The sequence below is a fragment of the Oreochromis niloticus genome, linkage group LG9, assembly GCF_001858045.2.
Source record: "Oreochromis niloticus isolate F11D_XX linkage group LG9, O_niloticus_UMD_NMBU, whole genome shotgun sequence".
In the NCBI taxonomy this organism is placed as follows: Eukaryota; Metazoa; Chordata; class Actinopteri; order Cichliformes; family Cichlidae; genus Oreochromis; species Oreochromis niloticus.
This window is the reverse complement of record NC_031974.2, coordinates 21415718-21439254: the sequence shown is the minus strand read 5'-3', so window position 1 is coordinate 21439254 and position 23537 is coordinate 21415718. Positions and strand designations below refer to the sequence as shown.

General features: G+C 39.7%; 1 protein-coding gene and 1 long non-coding RNA gene across 6 annotated transcripts in view; one reads left to right on the top strand and one right to left on the bottom strand.

Moving 5' to 3' along the window:
* The window catches only part of myripb (myosin VIIA and Rab interacting protein b), a 116255-nt gene extending 102167 nt beyond the window's left edge, over positions 1–14088 (bottom strand). Inside the window, exons 1-2 of one of the 3 annotated variants that reach the window (XM_005471762.4) lie at positions 13844–14088; positions 5813–6022 (exon numbers count right to left, since the gene is read on the bottom strand). In XM_005471762.4, coding sequence (XP_005471819.1) covers positions 5813–5922 — 110 coding nt within the window. In that variant the 5' untranslated portion in view covers positions 5923–6022; positions 13844–14088. Of the gene's footprint in view, positions 1–5812; positions 6023–13417; positions 13705–13843 lie in introns of those variants that run through there. The other 2 variants (XM_005471765.4, XM_005471763.4) reach the window with 2 other exon arrangements.
* LOC106098102 (uncharacterized) lies at positions 13108–22348 on the top strand. 3 transcript variants are annotated; one of them, XR_003221690.1, is made up of 5 exons: positions 13108–13314; positions 14304–14444; positions 20228–20327; positions 20619–20862; positions 21515–22348. It is a non-coding gene; the product is annotated as an uncharacterized LOC106098102 (long non-coding RNA). The 3 variants fall into 3 exon arrangements; XR_003221689.1 differs by lacking the exon at positions 14304–14444 and having other exon boundaries at positions 20768–20862; XR_002063422.2 differs by lacking the exon at positions 14304–14444.
* Positions 22349–23537: the final 1189 nt, after the last annotated feature.

Below are 23537 nucleotides of genomic sequence, written 5' to 3'. Positions count from 1 at the left end.
CAAGTGCACTTGGTTTATGCAGGAGGACAATGTTTCAAAACACACCAGCACACAGACCTCTGAACAGCTCAAGAAAACAAAAAGGGTTTTTGGAGTGCCAAGTCAGAGTCTGGAGTTTTTGTCCATAATCAGATTGAGATGCTTTGGTATGACTTTAAACAGCAGTTTATGCTCAAAAATCCTCCAATCCAGCTGAATTAAAACAATTCTGCAAAGAGTTGTTTGAGCTAAAGTTTCTCCACAGCAATGTGAATGACATTGCCAGTTATCACAAATGGTTGATTCCAGTTCTTGCTGCCAAAGGCATCAGCGTAACTTTGTGCTGAACACTGGGGGGGTCAAGATCTCTATCTAAATAAACAAATAAATCTGGGTAAATTCCCAGATGAATAAACATGAAACTATTTTGCTGGTAATACCTGAAACGAGTAAAGAAAATCAACAGCCTATTTATGCAAGATAATTCATAATTTTATTGGGGGGGTTATATTGGTTGGGTCTGATTATTGGGGGGGGTCATAACCCCCTAACCCCCCTGGAAATTACGCCCCTGGCCCAAGGTGGCACAACTAGTTATTAGATTTAAGGGGAAATTACTTTCTCATAACACAGTTGTTTCCCTTAATAAAAGATATAATTTTAAAACTGCAGTTTGCATTTACTTGGACCATCTTTGTCTGTCCATCCATCCTCTTCCACCAATTCAGGGTTGTGGGGGGCTGGAGCTTATCGCAGCTGTCTTAGGGTGAGAGGCAAGGTACGCCCTGGACAGGTTGCCAGTCTGTCACAGGGCTAACACATCAAGACTGACAACCCCACTAACTGCATGTCTTTGAACTGTGGGAGGAAGCCGGAGTACGGGGAGAGAACCCACACAAAAACAGGAGAAGATGCAAACTCCAAGCAGAAAGACCCTGGCCTGATGGTGGAATTGAACTCACGATCTTCTTGCTGTGTAAACCACTGCACCACCCTGCTGCCCTGCAGCTTTATCTAATATTAATATTTGATGATCTGAAACATGTAACTGTGACAGCACTACAGGATAAGCACAAGTATTACTAATGACATTTTCAATAGCTTTGTTCTATTTAAGTTTCCCAGTAAGCCATTTAAATTGAAGTTAGCCATCCCAATTTTCATGAAGTTCAGCTTTTCTTTTCCTACTGTAATTCAAAAAAGTGCTTTGCTCTATAAAAACCAGCAAAGTTTAACAAGAGCAGTTGGAAGGAAGTGTCAGTCAAGCACCAGCAGCGCTAGCTCACACACAAGACAGAATCAAATATGACATTTAAGTTCTTCTTTGATTTTTCAGATTAAAGATCACAGCTGCACGGCTGGTTTACGGGTTACTAATGAAGGCCTCAGATCTCTTTAAACTTCATTTGAAACTAGGATTAGCACCCCACTGTTATATCCCAGCCAGTCAACTTTCAGTTAAATTCCATGTCTGCACATATTCATAACAAACACGTGCACTGAATTCTTTCAGCGAATTCAATAAAAGATATTAAGTGTGTCTAACTTTGGTAAGTGTATCTAAAGTTGTATTAGAGTGGACAATGACTCAAATATGGACGTTTCTGCAAAGCAATGACAAATTATAAAATGCAGATACATCATGAGCATATGTATACTGTAAGAACCTGAAGTTAAATCACTTTTTCTCTTTGAGACATTTATGGGAAATCTTGTCATCATTAGCGTATGAATTCTTGAGTTCTGGTCAAATGACTTTCATGAGTTCACAGTGACCTTTGACCACCAGATTTTAAACAGTTGATTGCCGAGCCCAAGTGAACAGCTGTTCCGGATGTAATGAAATTCCATCCAGGTGTTGAATATGACAAATACATGTCATCACACTACTGAAATTGAGCATATGTATACCTTAAACAGACCTCAGCATCAACAGAATAGTAACTATCTAAACAAATTTAATTGTGTTATACATTAATAATAAACATAGTTTTAAACACTCATTCAAAGACATTAAAGCAGTAAAGCCGGGAGACATCATAGACTACCTGCAGTTTCCGACTTTAAATAATTTAAAGAACAGCACCGCTTGTCTCTAACTAAACTTATAGCCATCTGTGCCATTTCTTTAATGCATTTATTTTATCTGAGTGTACATAAGACGGCAGGTAAAGTCAGTCAAGTGTTTCAAATATTTCTTATTATTCACCGTGAGGGAAAATCAAAATTCAGCATTAAAAGAGCCAGCTGAGCCTTAAACTGTTCTATGAAAGTTTACCAGCCTAATTTGAAGCTCTGCAGGGCTGCCTTCCTTCAAAAATAAATAAATAATTACAATAAATCAATCGTAAAAGAGTTAGCCATGCATGGTTAAAATAAAAAAACCCAGAGGGAGCCTGCTGTGAATGGTATATAAATGGAGAGAGATTTATATTCCTATTCGTAAACTGGGGAAAACTTTCCAGTGCAAATGAGAGGATATGGGGTTTCTTTCTTTTTCTTCCTTCCGTAACTTGACTGGCCGTGGTAGCGGTCAGGATGCAGATTTTTTTCTTTTGTTTGGATTTCTCTGTTTTTCTGAACTGTATAAAGTCAAACTATGCAAAGACCAGCGCACAAATATTTTTTATTTATTAGATGAAGGCGGAAAGAAAAAGCAAAACACAGTTCCCAAGAGAGAGATGGACCAAGAACACGTCCTTGTTCAGTATTTAGCCGTGGGCAGTATTCAAGAGAGTCTAAAGCATTTGAATGTGCAGGCTGAAGAAGCTTGATGATGTTATGGCTAATGTAAGCAGTGGTATTCAGTCTAAAAATTAAAGCACAGTTGTAGCATTTTTGCATTGTAATGAGATGGTCCGCTTTGTCAAGTCAAAGTAATCCCTCATGAGGCCACGAGGCTCATCTTGGTTTGGACTCGGACACTAAAAATTCATAAGAAATGAGACGCTGTGAACAGGCTTGGAACAGACAGGTTTAAAGATGTGGTAAGGTTTATTGAAAGAAAACATTTGTTTTGGAGCTTTGCTGTTTACTACTCCAGTAAGATTTTGCATAAAATGCAGTTATAAAATATAATGTCAGTGTGGTAGGGAGGTACCTCTGTATTTAATTACATGGGTGACCATTTTGACAGCTGAAAACACGCAAATTTTTCTTTTTTGCAGATCTGTTGTCCCTGGATTTAATGTAGACTTTACTAAAACACTCCTTTAGGTTTAAGAACTACAGCTCTCAATCTTCACACAATAATCTGATTATACACAAACTACTGGCAGGTGAAGTGGATCACATTCATCATCTCATTAGAAACCAATGATTTGCTGTGTCACACATCACCAACTTAAGCAAAGAAAAGAACACTCCCCAACGGCAGCAGTCTCCCCAGAACTCAAAAGAATGACAAATCAAAACAACCTTAATGTACAAATAGCACTACAGGCTACAATTCATTTGAATTGGGCTGAAATACCCCTTAAATCTAGCTCTATCATGGTGGACAAATTTACATCAACTGTGACTTTGCATTCTCTGAAAATTTTATGCTAAGAGTAGAAACAGGGTTTTTTTGTTTGTTTGTTTTTTTTTATCTGCTTTGCTTTTTTTAAGAATTGTTGCCTAATAAATATTCCCCTGTGATTACATCATCAATATTCTGCTCATCTCCTTGCTGTACACAGCAGTAATAACAGCCTGAGAGTCATAATTTATTTCAGCTCATTCATGACAGACTGATGGGGGAATATTTTACAGCCTAGTAATTTGGGAATGCAGCATCATTGCTCTGAAACTAATTCTGGGAAACTAAGTAGAGTTTCGAGCAGCGCAAACCAACGGCTGCATTCTGGTTTGTGAAGCAACTTTGTTTTGCTCCTCTGAGTACAGCTAAGATGTTTAGCGCTCCGAGTAAAGGAGCCTAATCACTTGTGGCATTCACTCAAGAACAATAAACCACTGAGGCTCACTGTTCAAGTCTGAAGAAAGACATCAAATTTCCACAACAAAATAGCTGAGGCAGTCAAAGGAGAATATTTGCGTTTCAAAAATTATAGGGTTCAACTAAATTCCTGCTGAAAAACAGCTAAAAACAACTTTCTGGATTTTGTGGTGGCATTAGATACACTAGCAAACCTCCTCCTGTAGTCACGATGAAACAACAACACTGAACCGAGCATATGTTCGATGGCCGGCCTCCTATTAATGTCTGTCACAGCCAAACTGAATCCGCTCTGACTACTCCCTGAGGGAGTGAAGGAAAGGAGCTGAAGGGATGGAAGCGGTCTAGCATTTGTTAATTAAGAAGATGTGACATGAGAGAAAGACCAGAGGGCCGAAATAATGACCCTATCAGACCTGACAGCCTGTAAGCAGAAAACACGAAAGGAGTTACACACCACAGCAGAACTGAAAACTCAGTTACAAAAACTACTTTGCTACTTTACTTCATTTAAAAACTCTGTATAAACTCTCATCGGAGATATTGCAGTTGCTGCTACAACATTGGCAAAAAAAAGCCACACTGTATGATATGGATCTAATGGTGGAGGATAAGCATGACGAAGAACACCTGAAACAAACAAGGCTTCTGATGCCACAACTAAGCTAGATTTAATGTGGTAAAACATGACATTGTTCCTTGTGTTACCAGGAAAAAACCAAGTGTGGTTGCAGTTTTGCTCCATGCTTTGCACGGCCTAAAGTCACATGTGACAGGTGTACTAGGAAGCAAGATGATTGGCATTTGAGAACTATGTTGAACTTACAGTTGGAATTTTCTGTGTCATGAAAGCAGCACTTTTTTTTAACTGGCTAATTCACCGTTGTGACTTATACTGAACACATAACCTGGTCCATCATCTGATGAAATCTGATTGGGGTGGGTGACACTCACAGGGATCATTTTGTGTGGAAGAAGAGTTATTTTACTGCTGCTTTATTTGACTGCTTTACTTTACTAAAGCCATGCCTAAGAGGCTTTACATTGTAGCATAGCACCCAGTTCAATTCACAGTGATTACAGTGGCCCGTTCAGTAATTGGGATATGCATTCATTTTTGAAAAATTGGGTCTTTACCCAGAAAAGGAAAGCAGGTCATTCATTTCAACGCAAACTCTTAATTTCACCCAGATCAGCAGTTTTTAATCACTAGTCTCATTATTTAGGCTGTACATAGTCGCAGTCCGCAACATGAAGGCATAACTTTCTATGTACCTCATTTTAGCTTGCAGAGTATTGTAAACTTTACGTGGTAAAAGATTTTCTGTCTAAATCAGATTAGCATCTCCATTTGATAAAGTGTCTAAAGTCACGCATGAATCCAAGGCCTAAAGAGCCTCTTTCCTTTAATTTCTGGTGAAGTAGATAACATATATACATACCCCTCCTGGAGTAAATGAACTGTACGGACGCTGAGAAACTGTAGACCTGAAGAATGTGTACAAAGACACCCTTTTAAGCAGTAGACTTCAGAACTACTATACATAGTCTCAACATATGTGGGCGTCTTTGTTGTCGAGTCTCCTGAATGTCCTTGAGAGTCAGGCATATGTACCTGCTGTGCCTAGTCACTGTTGCCAAGCTGTGATTGCACCGTTCAGAGATTTAGTTTTGCAGACAGTAAATGTAATTTTTATATACTTTGTAAACATTTTATTGCACAAGAAATATACTAGTAAAGAAGCAGGTTGCAGAAAGGAGATTTGGTAAGAGCCAGCTGTAGACACGAATGACATTGCCTCGCATCAGTTCCTGTCACATCACCCTGTACTTGTCAAATGTGCAAAAAATACTCAAAATAAAAAATAGGCACTGAATATAAAATTCCAATCTCACCTCAGCCTCTCCTCCTCCTTCTTTCGCAGTTTCATGTCCCGCTGGACCACCTTCAAGACGTGCTCAGCCTCACCGTCCGTCAGGCCTGACAGGTCCAGCTTTCGGCCCATTGTTCCTGCCCTCGCCACACCGAGCTGCTGCTGCTACTAGTCAAAGAGGAGGTGGAGAGGCACAGGAACCGCTGCTCTGGGGGCCGAGGCTGGGACAACCCTGGAACAAGACAAACGGATAGAAAAATAAAAATGGATTGTGCGTTTTTTAATTAAATTAACTTTTATATGCTGTGTGAGTATGTCCGAGTGGATTTTAGTAATTTATCACCAAATTATGCTCATCTCACACTGAAAATGACTGCCTAAGTTTCCTTGTATGACTTGTGGATAACTTTTGAGTCACAGGTTGCTTTGCCTGCAGGATGAACCTCGGCTGTAAAGTGAATATCGAGTGTCTTGAAAGCATCCTCTTCACACATTCTGGGACCATTCAGATGACTGTTACATAAACTAGCACTGGAAGCAAAAAACTATATTTTTGAACTTATGGGAAAATTTAACCCAATATATCTGCAAATGTCAAGCAAATGTATTCATATTCTTCTAAAAACATTTGTATAGTTCCTGGATATTTCTATACTATGAAACAGTGACAGTGACTACAGTAGTTGTGCAATTGATTATACCTTTTTTGCTTAAACATAAATAGAAATATAGAAGTTTATGTTGGCTAAGACTCTATTGACAGGCCAAGCATCTTCCTTGGAAGCTGCAAAACTGCAGTTCCTCTTCTCTCCACTTGAGGCTTCCACAGATTCCCGTGATAAACTGCCCGAATTCAGAGCTGAAATAAACATGCTTAAGCACGGCACAAAAATCTCGTCACCCTAGCTAATTTTCCCCTTCGTACCATAATATTTTATATTATGATAATATATAATATTTTAGATTTATATATAAAATGTAGAATTCACAACTTTAATCCTTAACGCTGTTTAAATGTATCATTTTTAGAAGCGGGTGCCCCTTTGACTGACAGGCGAATGCTAGAACAGGCGGCTGTAGTCGACAGCCATCTGTTAAGTTTCGCCTCGGTTGATTGTAGTCACTGAACTGGCCCTCTTGACCATCTGAAGTATTTTTAATGTCATTATCTGAAAAATAAAATGCCTTGCTATGATTTTATTTCTACGAATGGTGCATGAACTGGCATATTAGTACATATGGTGAAGTAAAAATAGAACCACAGAGACATAGAGGGGTTGCCTTTAAAAAACAACAACAAAAAAACAAGACCAAAATGGTAATGACAGCACAGAAAGAGAAGCAAAGACAGATGAGGAGATGGACAGGAGGAGAACATTAACAACAGAGCCTAAACAGGAGGGTGAGCACTGCCAGGGAAGAGAGCTATGATGAGAGCTATGACTCAGAAGACCAGACAATTATGTCCATTCTATTATTGGACCAATAGCTTTATTGACAGCGCATCTCCCTTTCAGTCCAGCCTCTTACTCATTCCTCCAGTCACTTCAGGACCTGGCTCACCCCAACACACTGTTAAACTTTCTGAATTAATATCTGAAAATAAAACTGAGCCAGTCATACTTGGTCTATGTATAATAGTCAATCTCAGTTTAAGTTTGTTAATAGGTTTGTGATGTTTAATTGTAACATTAAGTTGTGGAACTGTAGAGCATTTCCTTTCATTTGTGTGGGGATGAAACTGCAGTTTTCATTTTTATCTATAGGAATATCCTACCTGATCCCAAAAGACAAATGTGAACATACACAATTGACAATTTTCACATTATCAGCACTGTGGCCCAAAAAATAAATAAACCCCAGTAAAATCTCTGTCTCAAAATTCTATTATCACACAGAGTAAGCACACTGTCACATTACCACTACTTTTCATTCAGCCACTGTAAAGGCTTTCCAGTCTAGCAGAATCACACTTCTTTTTCCACTCAAGATATTAAAATACACACTTAGTCACATGTGGATATACAGTTTCACGTGCCAGCAGGTGCATAAAAGTATGAATGGCACTCATCATATGGCTGGCATTCACTTTTGTTTTTCTGGGAGGTGAAACAAAACAAAAAAATCTCTAGAAAGGATGCTTTGGGGTTTGTTTGTTTTTACCTGCATTTGTCTTCTTTCTCTGATTTTAACACTTTGACCACAGACTGTATATGAAAGATGGAAAAGTAAAGCCCAGTCTGAACCACCTTAAACCTGCAATCTTTCAAATCACCAGCAGGGGGTGACTGCTTGGCTGCTAAAAAGAAAAATTCAGACTACACAGAAGTCTATCAGAAAAATGACACTGCTTTTCTATTGACTTAATCCCCGCTTCTGCATTTTTCTCCACATGAGTTTGTGGTCTCAATAACTTCGAAATCTTCTTCAGTACAACATAATGTTTGTTACAGAAGAGAAAAATCACCACCACAAAAATGATATATATACACACACACACACAGTTCTTACCCTGCTTGACTTTACTACTTGATCATAGCAGTAACAAATACTGAAACACTGTTTCAACAGAAAATATCAGCATTCAACAACACAGCTGCATTTACTTAGATCACCAAAGATAAGAAAAGAGAAAAAAGAAGGGGAACATACATTATATCTCAACACTGAAGTGCATAGAGTTGACTAGGAGTCTGCTTTATTTCAAATTAGCATATTTCCCAAAAATGAGGTTACTGCTGTGCCAAGTGTCTTCCTAACTTTGCATTTCTTCACATCTAGCTGAGAAATTCGTGCAAAACACACTTTCTCACCTGAAAACTAATTATGCTGATCTCAAATGTGCATTAAACCATTTTTACTCCTTAAATTAGCAGCTGGAATATCAATCTATCATCTCTGGAACAAATTACAGCAGCAGCAGTGGCTTATTAGGGCAAGTTATTTTTCTTACATCCATGTTACTTTTGATGTATAGAGAAGATGAATACACTATGATTATATGGCCATTATTGTATAGCCACAAGGGAAGGCAATTATTAGGCCTTCTTTTTATAGTGAGTGGTGTCAAGGACAGGGATGAAGCAGCATTTATGCGTGAGAGTGTCTGCATCTGAAGCTTAGTGACGCATATACTTGATGGCTGCAAACACACATTCAGTTCATTATTACTTTCACTGATAATTTCCAACAACATGCAATTCATGCATGCACACAAACACGTGCATATTATGTCTCAAATTTAGGCTTCCCATACGGAGTAGAGTCACTACTCTGCAGCATCACTAACAAACCAAAGTCAATACCACAGGTGTGGTGCACACAGATGAAAAGGCAACAAGAAAAACCTGCATTCACCAACACAAAACTGTCTTAGTGGTTCAAAGGTCCACAATCCGTTCAGTGTTCTCGGTGAAGATGGGATACTGAACTGAATAAACGTGATCTGCATGTTTTTACTTCCGAGGTTAAAGCTGCCTTTACACTAATAGCTATCACACTATGTAGTGCATGATTACCAAACATCTAACACTTCATCTGCAGAAACCAGAGGTCCTGTTTCATATAGACTTAATTGAATACAGTCACTATAATGGCATGATTCATAATAAGCACATTATCATAGATACAGCAGATCTAACTCTACAGGCACACTTAAACAGTAGCTTGTCAGTTATAGAGTAGCGACCCACAACCCAAACCTGGTTTGAACACCAGCAAATACCATATTGTATCAAATAATACTAAAAACTTGCGATTTAGACAAAACTTGCAATTATTAGGATAAAAGTAAGGCAATTTTTTTGTATTCCTTTCCTCCAGTTTAATTTGTTTTTGCAACCAAAGCCGCCAAGCCCTGCTGACTTCACATGAAACACAGGTTTAAGGTAGCTCAACACTGGCTTCAGCCAATCCTTTAAGCTATAGTCATACGGGCCTACTGGCAGTCCCGAGCAACTGGTGGTTACTCCATGCTAACTGCCAGTTGCTTGGAAAAAAAATGTATATTCCCCAGCTGATTAGTGAGTAGTTGCATGTGGTTGGTTGATGTCGATGGCGGAAATTAGTCAGAAACAGGTGACTAACGCTGCAGCACTGAAAACATCCTTGCTTTACACATTACACAGAGAAATAATATTTTGTTACACTGCTATGCCAAAAAGGCACAGCTCTACCTCCCAGTTAAATTTACTAAGCTCTTTTCAACTAACCTTATAAACTGCCTGCCTGATATTATGACACTGATGTATGGATTTATTAAATTAAAATCAGATAAAACAGAAACTCTTATCATTAATTCAGACAAGCTGCATCCAAACATTAAGTTTCCCCTTCGTCCCCTATCCGTCCAGGTAAAATCCGCTGTTAGAAACCTGGGTGTGTTATTTGATTGAGAAACATATACGTTTTATCTGTAAAATTTGAGCCAAAATAATTCAATAACCATAACAGACTGTCAGGTGACCAGAAGAAATGCATAGTTTAGTAAGGGTAATTTATGAACGATAGCATCTTTCTGTGTTTAAAACCATTAAAGACATTGTAAAACTTCATTATATAAATATTGAATATTGATGTTATACCATAACTGCATCCACTCTGAGGCTTCTCTTTCTGTTCAAAGTCACAAAAATACAGGATTTGTTACTAGTGTCACATTTTGACTGACACAACAATGGGGTGCACCAGTGTAATATTGTCAGATTACTAGAGCAAACATGTTCAGGCTGACACTCTGAGGGCACCGAGAACCACTTCAGACAGAAAATAGGTCACACTGATGCATCTCTCAGGAGAACAGAACACAACCCCTCCATTTTCCTGCATTTTCGCCAAGAAACACCATGTGCATCAATCATTTCTTTAAGAAAACTGCAGACACGCAGATGCTAGATCATCCTAAATAAACTGGAGCATGCAGAAAAACGACTCATCCTGCACCGTGCTGCAAAGCACTTGGCTCTGCTGCTGCTGTCTGTCACCTCGGAGAGTCAGCAGAGGAGGGGCGAGCTGAGGACAAGGCCCTGCTGGAGCGCTAAAAGGGCAGGTGCAGCCAAGCGCTAAATGAACTGCTTGTTTTAGACACTCTCCATTGCATCAGCTTTTTGTGACAGCTTGAGGTAAGTGCATTGAGGATGACTTCATTGAAATTACTTTTTGGACAGAAGGTAAATACAGCGGACTGACTTTGCAGATCAGTCAGTTTGTGTGTGTGATGCATCTTTGAATGGGAATATAAGCTGGAAATTGTCTTACACTGTGCTTGAGAATTTAGAGCGACAGCTCACTGTTTTCTCAGTGTATAACTTTGGTCATTTGTCTTCTTACAGCCACGTGCGAGCAGAAACAGACGTGTTCAAGGTGTTTTTCCTACCTGGGATATGACCACTATCCGTCAAGATGACATCAAGAGTTGCCAAGAGAGAAAAGAGAAGCAAGAAAAATTGTGGCACCAGATTTAGTTTAGGACAGATACAGTGAATGCTGCATGTCAAGACAACATTTTAAACAGCTCCGCATGACCAGATCTGTCATTACAGATGAATTTGTGAGAATATCAATTCAACCTAAAATCTACAATGGAAAGAGAAGTGTACGTGCTTAGGCATGGCATAAGGCAACGGCAGAATTGGTATTAGAAACACTTGGAGAAAAAAAAATGCATATAACTCAATAAATATGAGCCACTACGGTGCTAAATTCAAACAATTAAGTTGTTACTTGTGTTGCATGAGTTCTTCAATAATCTGAATGATAGGGAAAAAGGAAGAAATCATCAAATGTGCACTTTTCCTGAGCCCTGGTGCTACAATCAACTGATTTCAGTTCATTTGCAGGGAAGACAAAAATAGTAGAGCAGTCTACAACTTTTGAGGAGTGGAAATATAAAAACTGCTTCCATTTTTACTGCACTAAAAGGGAACATTGACTCTTTGCAATCATCTGCAAGGGAACTTTAACACAAAGTGAAGAACTACTAGTGAAGAACCTGCAATGCAATGCCAAATCCAGAGAGGCAACCGTGATAAACAGCCAGGCTTGGAGTAGCCTCAGTTTCTACCTCTGCCTTGTTCTATAATAGAATCACCTTTGCTGTAGTCAGTTTTACCTCAGAACCTGAACACTAAAAGTGTGTACGTGTCCTCATTTGGATGGGGATTTGTGTCTGTGTGTGGGCATCTAGCCTCAGCCTTTTATTGTTAACTGGTAATTGTGAGACAATGCATCTCGAGCCATGTTGCAGAGTAACACAAAAGTAATGGGACAGGAATTGCTCTCTTCATGAAGTAAATCATTAACGTAATGTTGTAAAAACTAACAAAGTTAGTCTACTGCATTACACCACTGGGTATAGTATCAATCTTCAATGCCAATAAAATGCCATCACTTTTTATATTAAAACATGACTCTTTACAAACAAAACAAACCTCCTTTGGGAAGAGATGATCTGTGATATAATGATAGGATGGCATAAGTGCAATAATTTGACACAAAGGAAATGCAATATAAACCACAGACAAGAGGGTAATTAAGATTAAGGACGTTAGCTGGTTCAGCAACGACTCACCCCACATTAACACTAAATGCCACTTTGGGAGCAGCGAATGCAGCAACACTGACAAAAAGCAATATTAACTACATCATATTTAACCATTCTATCATTTTTCTATTATTTCCATTGTCGCCATTTATAAACTCTATCTATGACATGTCAAAGTAGATAAAGCAGGAAAATTAAAGCTGTGTAAATTCAATTAACCTGCTTCAGTGCCCCGGTCCTGGTACAACGCATGCTGGCTCACTGTCACGAGAATATTTGAATTTTATTTTACTGGTAACTTCTGTGATTTTACTGCTGCTTAAAAAACCATCCTGTTTCTACTTTCTATGAACATAATCAACCAAAATTAAAGGAAAGAGAAGGCTTAAAAAGCATGGCTTGTTTTCCCACGGCTCAGCTGGTCCAAAGCAGCCATGCATGGTCAATATGGCACCAAATGTTAACTCTGCCAAAGAATTTTCTAACATCAAGACCGGGGGAGCATTAAAATCCCCACTGAGCTCTCGATCACTCGTCTCTGTTTGACATCTACCTGCTGTGTCACATCTATCACTAACAGGCCAATTACCACTTTATGCAGAGCAAGACAAGAGGCTGCGGAGACCAGACCGTGAAGACACACTACACAAGGCATTAACCGTGAAGTGTTAAAATAAAAACAGGTGCTGATTAAATCTGCCTGGGTAATTGTGGATGTGACTAAGTGTTGAGAACTACTGTAACATGAGCACTAAGTGTGATTTTTTTGCTGGGTGATCTTCATTTTTCTTTGAATGAACGCCTCAGAATAGCAGACTCATTCATTAAATGTTTGGGGGAGTGTCGCCCAAGTGACCCAGGTGTCCCCAAGTGTTACTGTCAACAGGTGACAATCAGCACCACAACAACAACAAAGCAACACAAACAGCTGCACTGAGAAACAGCTCCCTGTACCTGCACACCAAACTCAGAGTAGCAGCCAAGTAAGGATTTTTCCAGCTTACATTCCTGGGGGTTAAAGTTTTTTTCCTTCTTGCAGTGGCTCAGACTCAAAAATGTGACTTTAGTTGTTTTTTGATGGCTTACTCTGATTAATCCGAAGCGTCTTAGTTTCTCAATTTAAAGAGATGAGTCACACCGTGCGTTGCCTGGACGTGCTTTTAGTTTCCAGCACTTGTGATGATGCAAATTCACCTGCACCTCGCAGGCTAAAAATACCGCATTTTTGCCCCTCATTTAAAACCAGCACCTATACTCATCTCACTCGGGCTGCCACGTTAGCTGCGATCGCATGATGACATCTGTGCAACAAACATCTCCTGTAGCTCTTGCACGAGCAGCTGGGCTGGCAGCATTTTCATACTGAGGTATGCAAGAATCGCCGAGCCGTTAAATCGTGCATCTCAAAATCAGGCACCTGACCGAGGCTCCTGCCTCTTATGCCTGCTCATTATAACGGGCTAACGTTCACCTCTTCGCCTATTCGGTGAGCCGGTGTGGAGAATCACTTACACAGGATCAGTGGGAGCCGAATGACCGCCAGTCACAGTCTCTTTCACGTTATTCCAAATAATGAGAGAAAGACGCGGAGGGGATGCGCCTCTGCAAGTGTAAACTTCCGCGACACCTGTCCGTCTCCCAGATACTTTTCCTCTCCTGCCCCTCGGTTAGTCAGCTTATTGTGTTTCCACCCCCCATCACCACCACCACCACCCCCAAAGCAGCGGACGTAGGAACCGCTGAATGGGCGATCACGAGGTTTGTATTACATGGAGGAAGGAGGAAGAAGGAGGGAGGGAGGGAAGGACGCACGGCGAGGGAGGTAAGGGATTGGCACCCAAACCTTGATTCTTCCGTGGTGGCGCACAGCGTGGACTCATATTTAGGGATGAAATTTTCGAGGTTGGAGAGAAACTAGTTGGGGCTGTTTCCGCACTTTGCTGACGCAATATCACATTTCATTTTTCTGCAGGCACCTGGGCATCCCGAGCTCCAGTGTTGGCACTGATGCTCATGCATGGGGAGAGTTGGGGGAGGAGGCGGGGAGGAGGCGCTGTGTTGGCTGACTACTTCATTCACAAAGCCATTCACTGTGCAATTAACCAAAGAGAGGGTGAGGCAGCTCGTCCCAAGTCTCTGTCAGATGGATCAAATCGTTAGATGACTTCACTCTTGCAATGATCTGGCTTAATTAACTTTCACATAAGTTACGTAATGCATTAATTAATTTTAAAACCCATTTCAAGAAAAGATTTGAATATAAATTGTTTTTCATAAACAGATGGACTTTAGAAAATCATTCCAATTCCTGCGTATCCATTATTAGTCCTGCCTTGTGCTCTGCCAAAGCACCAGAGCACTATTAGTGCTCTGTCTTAAGAAATGCTGACACTATGCCTCACAAAAACAATTTCTGGGCTGTTGCCCTACATGCTTTTTTTGCAAAATAAAGAGCTCACCTAACTTTGCAATTACAGGCTACTTCGCCTGTATTATAAATCAAGCAGTGCTGATGCTTACTTTATTCTAAGTGTAATTAAAGATGCTGGATTTGCAGCAGATGTTGCCAGGGCAGTTTTTCAAAGTCATATTTTATCGCACATACCAAACCCTGTTTTCACTTATTAGATAGATTATGTACTGGAAAAATGGGGGGCCCACCGTTGGTCTGCAGGCATAGAGTACTGTTCAAAAGTCTTGAGCCACCCTTCTTCATATTTTGCAAGGAAAAGGGGAAATAGAGGTAGTCATTTATTAAAACATATGGAGTTATACATGGAGATACACAATATATAAGTTTTTTTTTTTAAAGAGTTGTGCAATTCTGACAAGCTTGAAAGTCAATATTCATTCATTCTCCAACACAGCCTGAACTCTATTAAGGAGGCTTTCTTGCAATTTCTTTAAGTAGGCCCTTTAACACTTGGACAGACTTAGTAGTCAAATATCCTTTAAGTAGTTCTCCAGGTTTCTTGAAGAAAATTTAAAGTTCTTCTCTGGATATTGGCTGCCTTTTGTTCAGTTCTCTGCTAAGATGATCCCACTCTGCTTTAATAACGTTGAGACCAATCCATGACTGATAGTGCTTTTTGTGTTTAGGTATGCTTTTACTGCGTTGGCACTGTGTTTGGAATCATTGTCATCCAGAAAGGGAAGCTGTTTTCCAATCAGACGCATTCCAGTGTTGCATGGTGGATCAAAATCTGATAGTACTTTTCTGTGTTCAGAATTCATCAATTCTGATGTGATCGTCAACATCACTGGCGGAAATACTATTGTAACATTGGTACTAATTAGGTTTATTGACACCAACTCAGCCCCAAACTATGAAAGAGCCTCCACTGTGTTTTACAGATGGCTGTAGACACTCACTGTTGTATCCCTCTCCTGGCCTCCTCTGTACCTCTGTACATATTGATGAAAATTTGAACCAGAAATTTCACATTTGGATTCATCACTCCATAAAACCTGTTACCACTGATTTTTAGTCTAGTACTTGAGTAATCTGGGATATCACAGCCTTGGCTTCTCGGCTTTTTGATAGCCACCATTCCAATAAGAGCATTTCACTGGATCAACTGAAAGTCCAGAGCATCTCTCAGGCCCTTTGTCTGGTCTTTGATGGATTTTCTTTTTTTATTTCTTAAGGACATGACTATCAGATACTGTTTTACTGCTGTAGATAGTCAAATTTGTCAAAGTTTTTGGGCATGACCTTGTTGGCGCGGAAAATACTATTTTATCCCTGTCAGATTGTGTTAACATTGGAATTTCTCTTGATCTAACTAAAGAATTGGGAGAAAATTATGTGTTTTTAGTAGCAAAAGGCTACTAGTTACCAAGTTCTCAAAGGATTTTGCTAAGTTGTCTGTTACATGTAGAGACAACACTGGTTCAGTCCTTGAGTTAGGTGCATTTTTGATTCTTGAATGATGCATAGGTCAGTGTTAGGTGGCTTAACGAGCAAAAAAAAGTATATTCTTCTGAAAATGGTGAGGTACAAGGGCTCGACTGAGCGTGAGTGAAAAAGCAGCCAATGTCCAAAGAAGGACTTCAGAGACCTTCAGAAACCTGCTGCAGTGGCAAGTCTCTCTTTAATTATACTTATTCAGACTTTAAAGTGGGTTGTGAATGTCAAAGTTTTATGTTTTTTGCATATTCACATGCAACTAAAGACCTAAACTGGATCCAAAGTCGCAAACTGGAAATATGTGTAATACTTAGAAAATACTGTTTTAATGTTGAAATTAATTATTCTAATTAGAACCTCAATGATTTAAAAAAATAATAATTTCAAGGCTAAAAAGGAGACAGACTTTCCAGCTCATTGTTCAAAGGCTGTGATACTTTGGCGATACATTAGTCCACATGGCATCTGCAAAGGCCTAATTAATGCTAAACACTATATACAGATGTTGTACAGATAATGTCTTTTGCAGAGAAAGTCTTTTGGCATGTTGAGACCAGAAATGTTGAGGAGCTGAGATCCAATTAAAAGCAAGAATGCGAAATCGATTATTTTTATAACAGCAGCTACTGTTCTTCTCACCTCAGCTCACAAATGCTCGCAGATGATGCTAAAAAAGAGTCAAATAGAAACATCCCGCAGCTTTTTTGAAATGAGTCGTTGGCATTAAATTAATTCTGACCTTAAACTGGAAATATCATTAATGTCAGTTATTCTTTTGTTACCTTCAAACTTATTACTTACCTTCTGTTTTGAAATAGATAATACCACAGATATGATTATAGTAAACAATACATCATTAAACCATATAAAGTGCATCACTGCAAGACCCCGGCGTATAAATAAACGGACTTAGCAATTATTTCTAGATGGTCACGGTTGGGGATTATTCATTTCGCTTCTTTAACTAGAGTGAATATGACTGCATGCCTGATATTCAGCGGTGCACTTTAAACCAAGCGTGCTTGTTATGGTTCAGTGCTTATTGCTTGGAGATTGCTTTAAATAACTTGTCTGGCTTGTTAAACTGTGGTTTTACTTGCTTTGTCTGCAAGCTTTAATTACAGCATGGGAAGCAAACATGTCTAACAAATATATTGAAACGTTCTACCTGTGCACTATTATAACAAAGGCGAGGTAGGGGGTGCTAAATTGACCGTGTGTAGAAGTTCAGCAGGATGGCCAATTCTCTGCATAACATAAACTGCAATTATCTTGTAATGGGGATGCAAGAGTCAGTTAGTATGCATATCACAGGGATTAAACTAAATGAAAACAGTGAAGGAAGGAGGATGAGACTCCCAGTACTATTCCAGTCTGGTATTGTGGGTCACTTAGTATGGAGCTCCAGTGTGAAGCTGAGGGTCATTCTAAGGTTTCACGTGCAAAATCCTCTGGTCGTAAGCACATGTAAAAAGCTTATTAAAAGCTTTACACTTTGGTAATTCTAATGTGCATGCTTCATGCTTTGCTGCTGACTCACTCGCTATATGACCCTGCATTTACCTCAAATCTGAGGTGAGCAAAATCAGTGAGCCTGGGGTGTTTTAGCTTGTTAAAATGTCCTGTTGAGAGCTCCCATAAGCTCATCAAGTTCACAAGTGGGAACTGTGGGAATGTTCGTGCATCTTCTACCGGAGTTGTGTGAACGTGCAGTCAAACAGGTAAAGCCTGCTGAGGAGTTATGGCTGAAGTGGAGCAACGGGGACGGCAAAGCACACCCCCCTTCTATCCATGTCACATGCTGAAGTTACAGCGTTCATGTGTGCACAAACGCAGCTGTGTGTGGGTATTATTTGCTGTGACAGTCATTGTCTTTATGTGTTTGGAAGCAGATTATAGCTCCACATTCTCAGCGATGGCATTTGAGGTTATTGCCCTCTGAGGGCTTCGCTGCACTGTATATGATCTCGTCCGTTGGCAAATGTCACCCTTCAAAACCATATAAATGGTCTGTGAATCACAATCCCATTTTTAGAAGGCAGAGTGAGTTGATCCATGACTGTTTTGTCAGGGAAACTTGTAACTTTTTTGGAGTGGGAAACACAACAATTTGTACTATAAGTGGAAGTTTACAGGCACAAAACACTTACCATTGTGAATCCTACCCACTAGGGAAAAAATGACAGGGTGTTAACCATCTTCAGCCACCAGGGGGCCGTCAAAATGTAACCTCACTCAAGTTATTACTATAATAATATAATAGCATAGTTTATGAAGACACAAACCGCTATGTTTTTTTTAAACAGGTCATTTAAAAAAACATGTTTTTCACGTACAAAAGCTTCACAGATTCAGAGGTGGTGATGTTGTCGAAACAACAACCCCATGACTGGTTTAGTGGCACTACACAAATCCCTAAGATTAGCATCTTCTGTGATTCTCATCCAAAAATGATTATGTTTACTGCTGATCCATTTAGATAACTGTAAGTAATACCAGTAGTAAAAAGAATATGATTTATAAATTCATGTCTTTATTTGATTTATCTGTCTGCTGTTGGGCTTTTATACCCAGTGATGCACAAACAAGACTTACATCATTCAATTGCAGAAAACCACAATACAATATAAATACAAAGCTACAATAAACACACAGACATTAGCTCAATAAAGATACGCACACAATTACCTCCAAAATGACTGCAGCTTTACTTTACATTTAAACCAACCTTTGACCTGTATTTAAAAAGATTTAATAGACGTAAAAGAAGGAATCAATTTCATTTCTGTTGGAAGTTTATTCCATAGATGACAAGCCTCTATAGAGAATGTCCGAATTTAGATCTGCGATGTAGTATTTTACAGTCTGCACAATTTCACATGTACTCGGTAAAAAATGCAGTGACGTCCGTGCATCCAGGAAGGCAGCAGGTGTGTGAGATGTACTGCTTTTGCACCTGCGACAGTCGCCAGTCAGGATATCCTCAGTGATCCATATATTGACCTAAGCCTGTCTCTGTGTCCTCCGGGTAACAGAGGAAATATCCTGCTCCTGTTGACTTTACTCTTTGAAACGACTCTCCCGGGGAAGCTTTTCCATTTGGGACCACTCGTACAGTAAATTACTCTTGATGCTTGCCAGCAAACATGGTGGTTTCTTCTTCCACAAGACATTTCAGAGGTCATTTAGGAGCTGAACAGAAAGGCAGCCTCACAATTACTTTGATGGGAGATTGCTTAAATAATCCACCTTCCTCCAATCTGACTGTTCTGGAAGATCAGAATATCTGTAAGTTCCAAAATTGTGCTTTAATCTGGCAGTTCACTCAAGAGCAGGAGCTTTGCAAAGCAATGTTGAATGAATGTGCACTTTATGGGGAGCATGACTTTGCAGGAGAATATCTATTGAGTAGGAGATTAGCAAGATGTTGCACACTAGCAAGTAAGATGCTTCTCGATCTCAGGAATATAATTATTCAAAGCATTTAGGGGCTGTAATTGCTTCATGTATCTACGTAAGTGTTAAAGGCCTAAAATACTACAAACCTCAGAGTATTGGATCAAAGCTCCTGTCTAATCCCCATAATATTTTGTGTGTTAAACCCTCTGCAGTCTAGCTCCTAAAAGGAACAAAATATTTGCCTCCTCTCGATGCTTTCGCTTTACTTCCTTTCCAACATATAGTGTCTTGCATTAGTCAGTGACGAGGTGGAGGTGAAGCCTCTGCCTACTCAGCATGACTAATTGCCCATAAGTGGCCATTTCGGTGCTGGAAACAAAGCATTGCAAACAGCAAACAAACACTGTGAGTCACTCTGTGCATTGTGGTTATGCACTGTGTGGATTAAATGGAAGAAAACGTATTTAATCTTGTAAAGAACAGACAAAATGTGAGCTTTTTTAATGTTTGATATCTTTACAGCTGATAAACAGATAAATGGATTTGGCGTTTTTGTGGTTGATGAATACTTTTTTTTTTTTTGTTAGAATTCCCCGGAGTGACGGAAGGGAGTCATTTCCCCTGTTACAGCTAATAAAGCACTAATTGCCCTCTGGGTTGGGACGTGAGTTATGAGCAGGAGCTGAGGTAAATCACTTTCATAATGGAAAACAACAGCCTTCCCTTCTGGTTACACTATGCACAACTCAACCAGTTAGCAGTAAAATACCTTCAGAGGAGATGCTCAATGAGGCTGATTTTGAAGACAGGTTAGCAGAAACGCAACGCAACTGAGCTCGGAAGGTTGTGGAAACTAACATTTTTTTGGAGGTTTTATGATTCACATGGCAAAATGATTTAGATTCAAACTCATACTTTAAGACGCCCCCTTTAGCCTCCACTAACCCCAGACTAATTCTTTTTCCTTCTACTGTTTAGAAACCACAACATATTGACAGTCTGGTCAGTCTGCTCACAGACTCTATTAGTCACACAGCACAGAAGCCTGCTAACTCCCCTCCTTTCCTGTGTTTATTTCACAAATGTGCATGAGTGAGAGTAAATTTGCCAGCCACTCCACTTCCCAGTTTGCTTGCCAGCAGTTTTCTCCAGCCAAGTTGAGCCACAGCTGTTTACAAAGAAGGTGTTTCTGTTGCTACAGCCAGCCGGCCTTGGATCATAGGTTAGTAGCACTTATTAATGCATACAGTACATGTAACACAGACAATCAGCTTCAGCACGGCTCATGATTATTTTCAGCAGTCATGCACCCGTAGCAACGATGAAATGTAAATGAATCAATTATGCAGCTTCATTTCATTTTGTGTTTTAGCCCAGAGATACAAAACCTTCCACAAATCCAAGCTTTGTTATGCAAAAACAAACTGAAAAGACACTGATAGCTTTTATTTGTATTTTTTCTGGCTTTTATTTCGGCATTTTTCAGCCCACTTTAGTGGTTTTGGATTCCACAGCTTTAACGTCTCGGTTTGCTCTCACCACTCAGATCAATTAATCTTTTACAGACCCGCTATATCATGAAGTGCTCTCTCTGAATAACACTACAGACTTTGTGCATGTGTTACATCCCATCCACATTTTTTATTTTCGGTTTCAGGGGTATTCTCAGGAGAATAGAGGAGAAATAGGTGGTATGAGTGAACTGTGGCACATTATAACAGGTAGAAATCGCAGGAGTTCGAGGGGATGTGGCAGGATTCTTCGTGATGGCAGTACTGAGATCCTCTGTGTAACAAAATGAAAGATTATACTATTGCAGTCCAATTACAAGAAACAAGTGGCTAAATTTGACTTTGTTTTACCTTCTGTGACAGGTTTGGTTGAAGCATTGACCAGGTACAGACTCCAGCTTTACGGAATGTGTTGTGCAACAATATTATGGGAATATTACACAGCACTGACCTGAACCTGCTGAGGAATAACAGTTAAGGATACCACCTTAACCAAAAACAAAGGGCATTGCTAATCCAGTGTCATAATAACAACAACAGAAATCATACACCTGTGTGACTTGTGACAGAAAACACAATGGGAGGGGCCCCTTTGTGATGCCATCACTGTCTTTACTGGCTAAAAAAACTAGTTTCCAGGTAGATTAAAGGTCTGCTGAAACCTGTGGGGAGCCAGTCCGGTTGTCACTATTTATCTGGTTGTCACCATTTCAGGTCATAGATGTCTAAAGACTGTTAAGCTTCCAACACCACATCCAGAAAAAAACCTGTTCTTTATGGATCCATATTTATGTAATAAAGATGCACTGTGACACTAATTGCTCTCTGATTATAATAGGTAGCCTAGTGTCTGTAGTACTCCGTGCATGAGTGTGCAGCTGGAGAGGCTAGTGGAGTGGTGTGCATGTGAAACCGAAGCCCATCCACACCTTGCCTCGTCTGCTCTCTCCTCTCCTCAAAGGCTTCAGCCCTCAGTGGCATTTGTGTGAATCCAACTTCTTGCCGCCATGGTAACCAGAGCAGAGAGAGGATTGGATATAAATGAGAGAAAGTGAGAGGGCATGACCCGAACATCACACAGTCTCCCATGATGCTGTGTTTAGTATTCTGGCTGAATGAGCAGTGCTCACTCTGCTACAGTAATAACTGGACAATTTGGACTTAATTATCATCTTCCTACTTACTTCATTGTTTTAATAAGATACAACACTGATTATAGTATGACCGTGTTTTCATGAATCTTATGATCCGTCCTCGGTCTCTTTTACACGATGCAAATTGTGCAGAATTATTTTTGAATTTTACTTTCATAAATCATATCTGAGCTGATTCCCTGGATTTTCTAGCATGCTTTTGCATGATGGGCAGGATTAGTTCACTTCTGTGTCTATGCATTATTACATTATCAAACAATCAAAATGAATGAAGAGCAAAGTTGAACAGCAAAAGTAAGATAGATAAAATTGTAGATGTTTGTCTTTTGCCACATTTTTTTGGAGCAAGCGTTGCAGATGCACAGAGTCTTTGAGTGCAAGCAAAGAATGATGTAGGAATGCAAGATGAGCACAAAGAATTCTCATTTCTGCGTGAAGCGACTGAATCAGAGTCTTTTGACTGAGTTAAACTCGTACTCTAGAGGGGTTTGTGGGTTTTCATGGAGAGGGGAAGCTGTTTTTTTGTCGTAGTTTGCAGGAATTTGGAACCAAAAGCAGGCTCTATAGGCAGGTGGGTTAACATAAAATTCACCTTTAATGGTGAAAAAAAACAACAGACCAAAATCCAGAGAAACAGAATATGTAACAGAATCCAAATACAGGGAACACATGGAGAGGAACACATAGGAGACAAACACATTGTGACAAAGTTAAAAGGAAACTGAAGCTAATAAAGAAGCAAAGGCCTAACTATGGGGGAGGTAACAGCTTGGTGCACAGGTGGAATAATCTGAGACGAGGGAAGTGCTACAAAATACAAGGAACAAAAGACTAATATAACATAACTAGAACAAGAAACACTTAGCACAAGGACGAAGACTTGACAAAGAATTAAGGGGCACACCAGGAAAATAAGAATTTAACTCTTATCCAAATCCTGAAATTAACCTTTTTTTATCCTGTCTTCCTCCCATCATCCCCAACCAGTGAGAGCATGTGGCTGTCCCTCCCTGAGCCTGGTTCTGCTGAAGCTTTAGTCCTGTTAAAACTGAGTTTTTCCTTCCCACTGTCGCCAAGTGCTTGCTCAAAGAGGGGTCATTTGATTGTTGGGGTATTCTCTCTATTATTGCAGGGTCTTTACCTCATAATGTGAAGCTCCTTGACCTGACTGCTCCTGTGATTTTGGTGCTATATTAATAAAATTGAATTGAATAAACTCTACAACATATCTA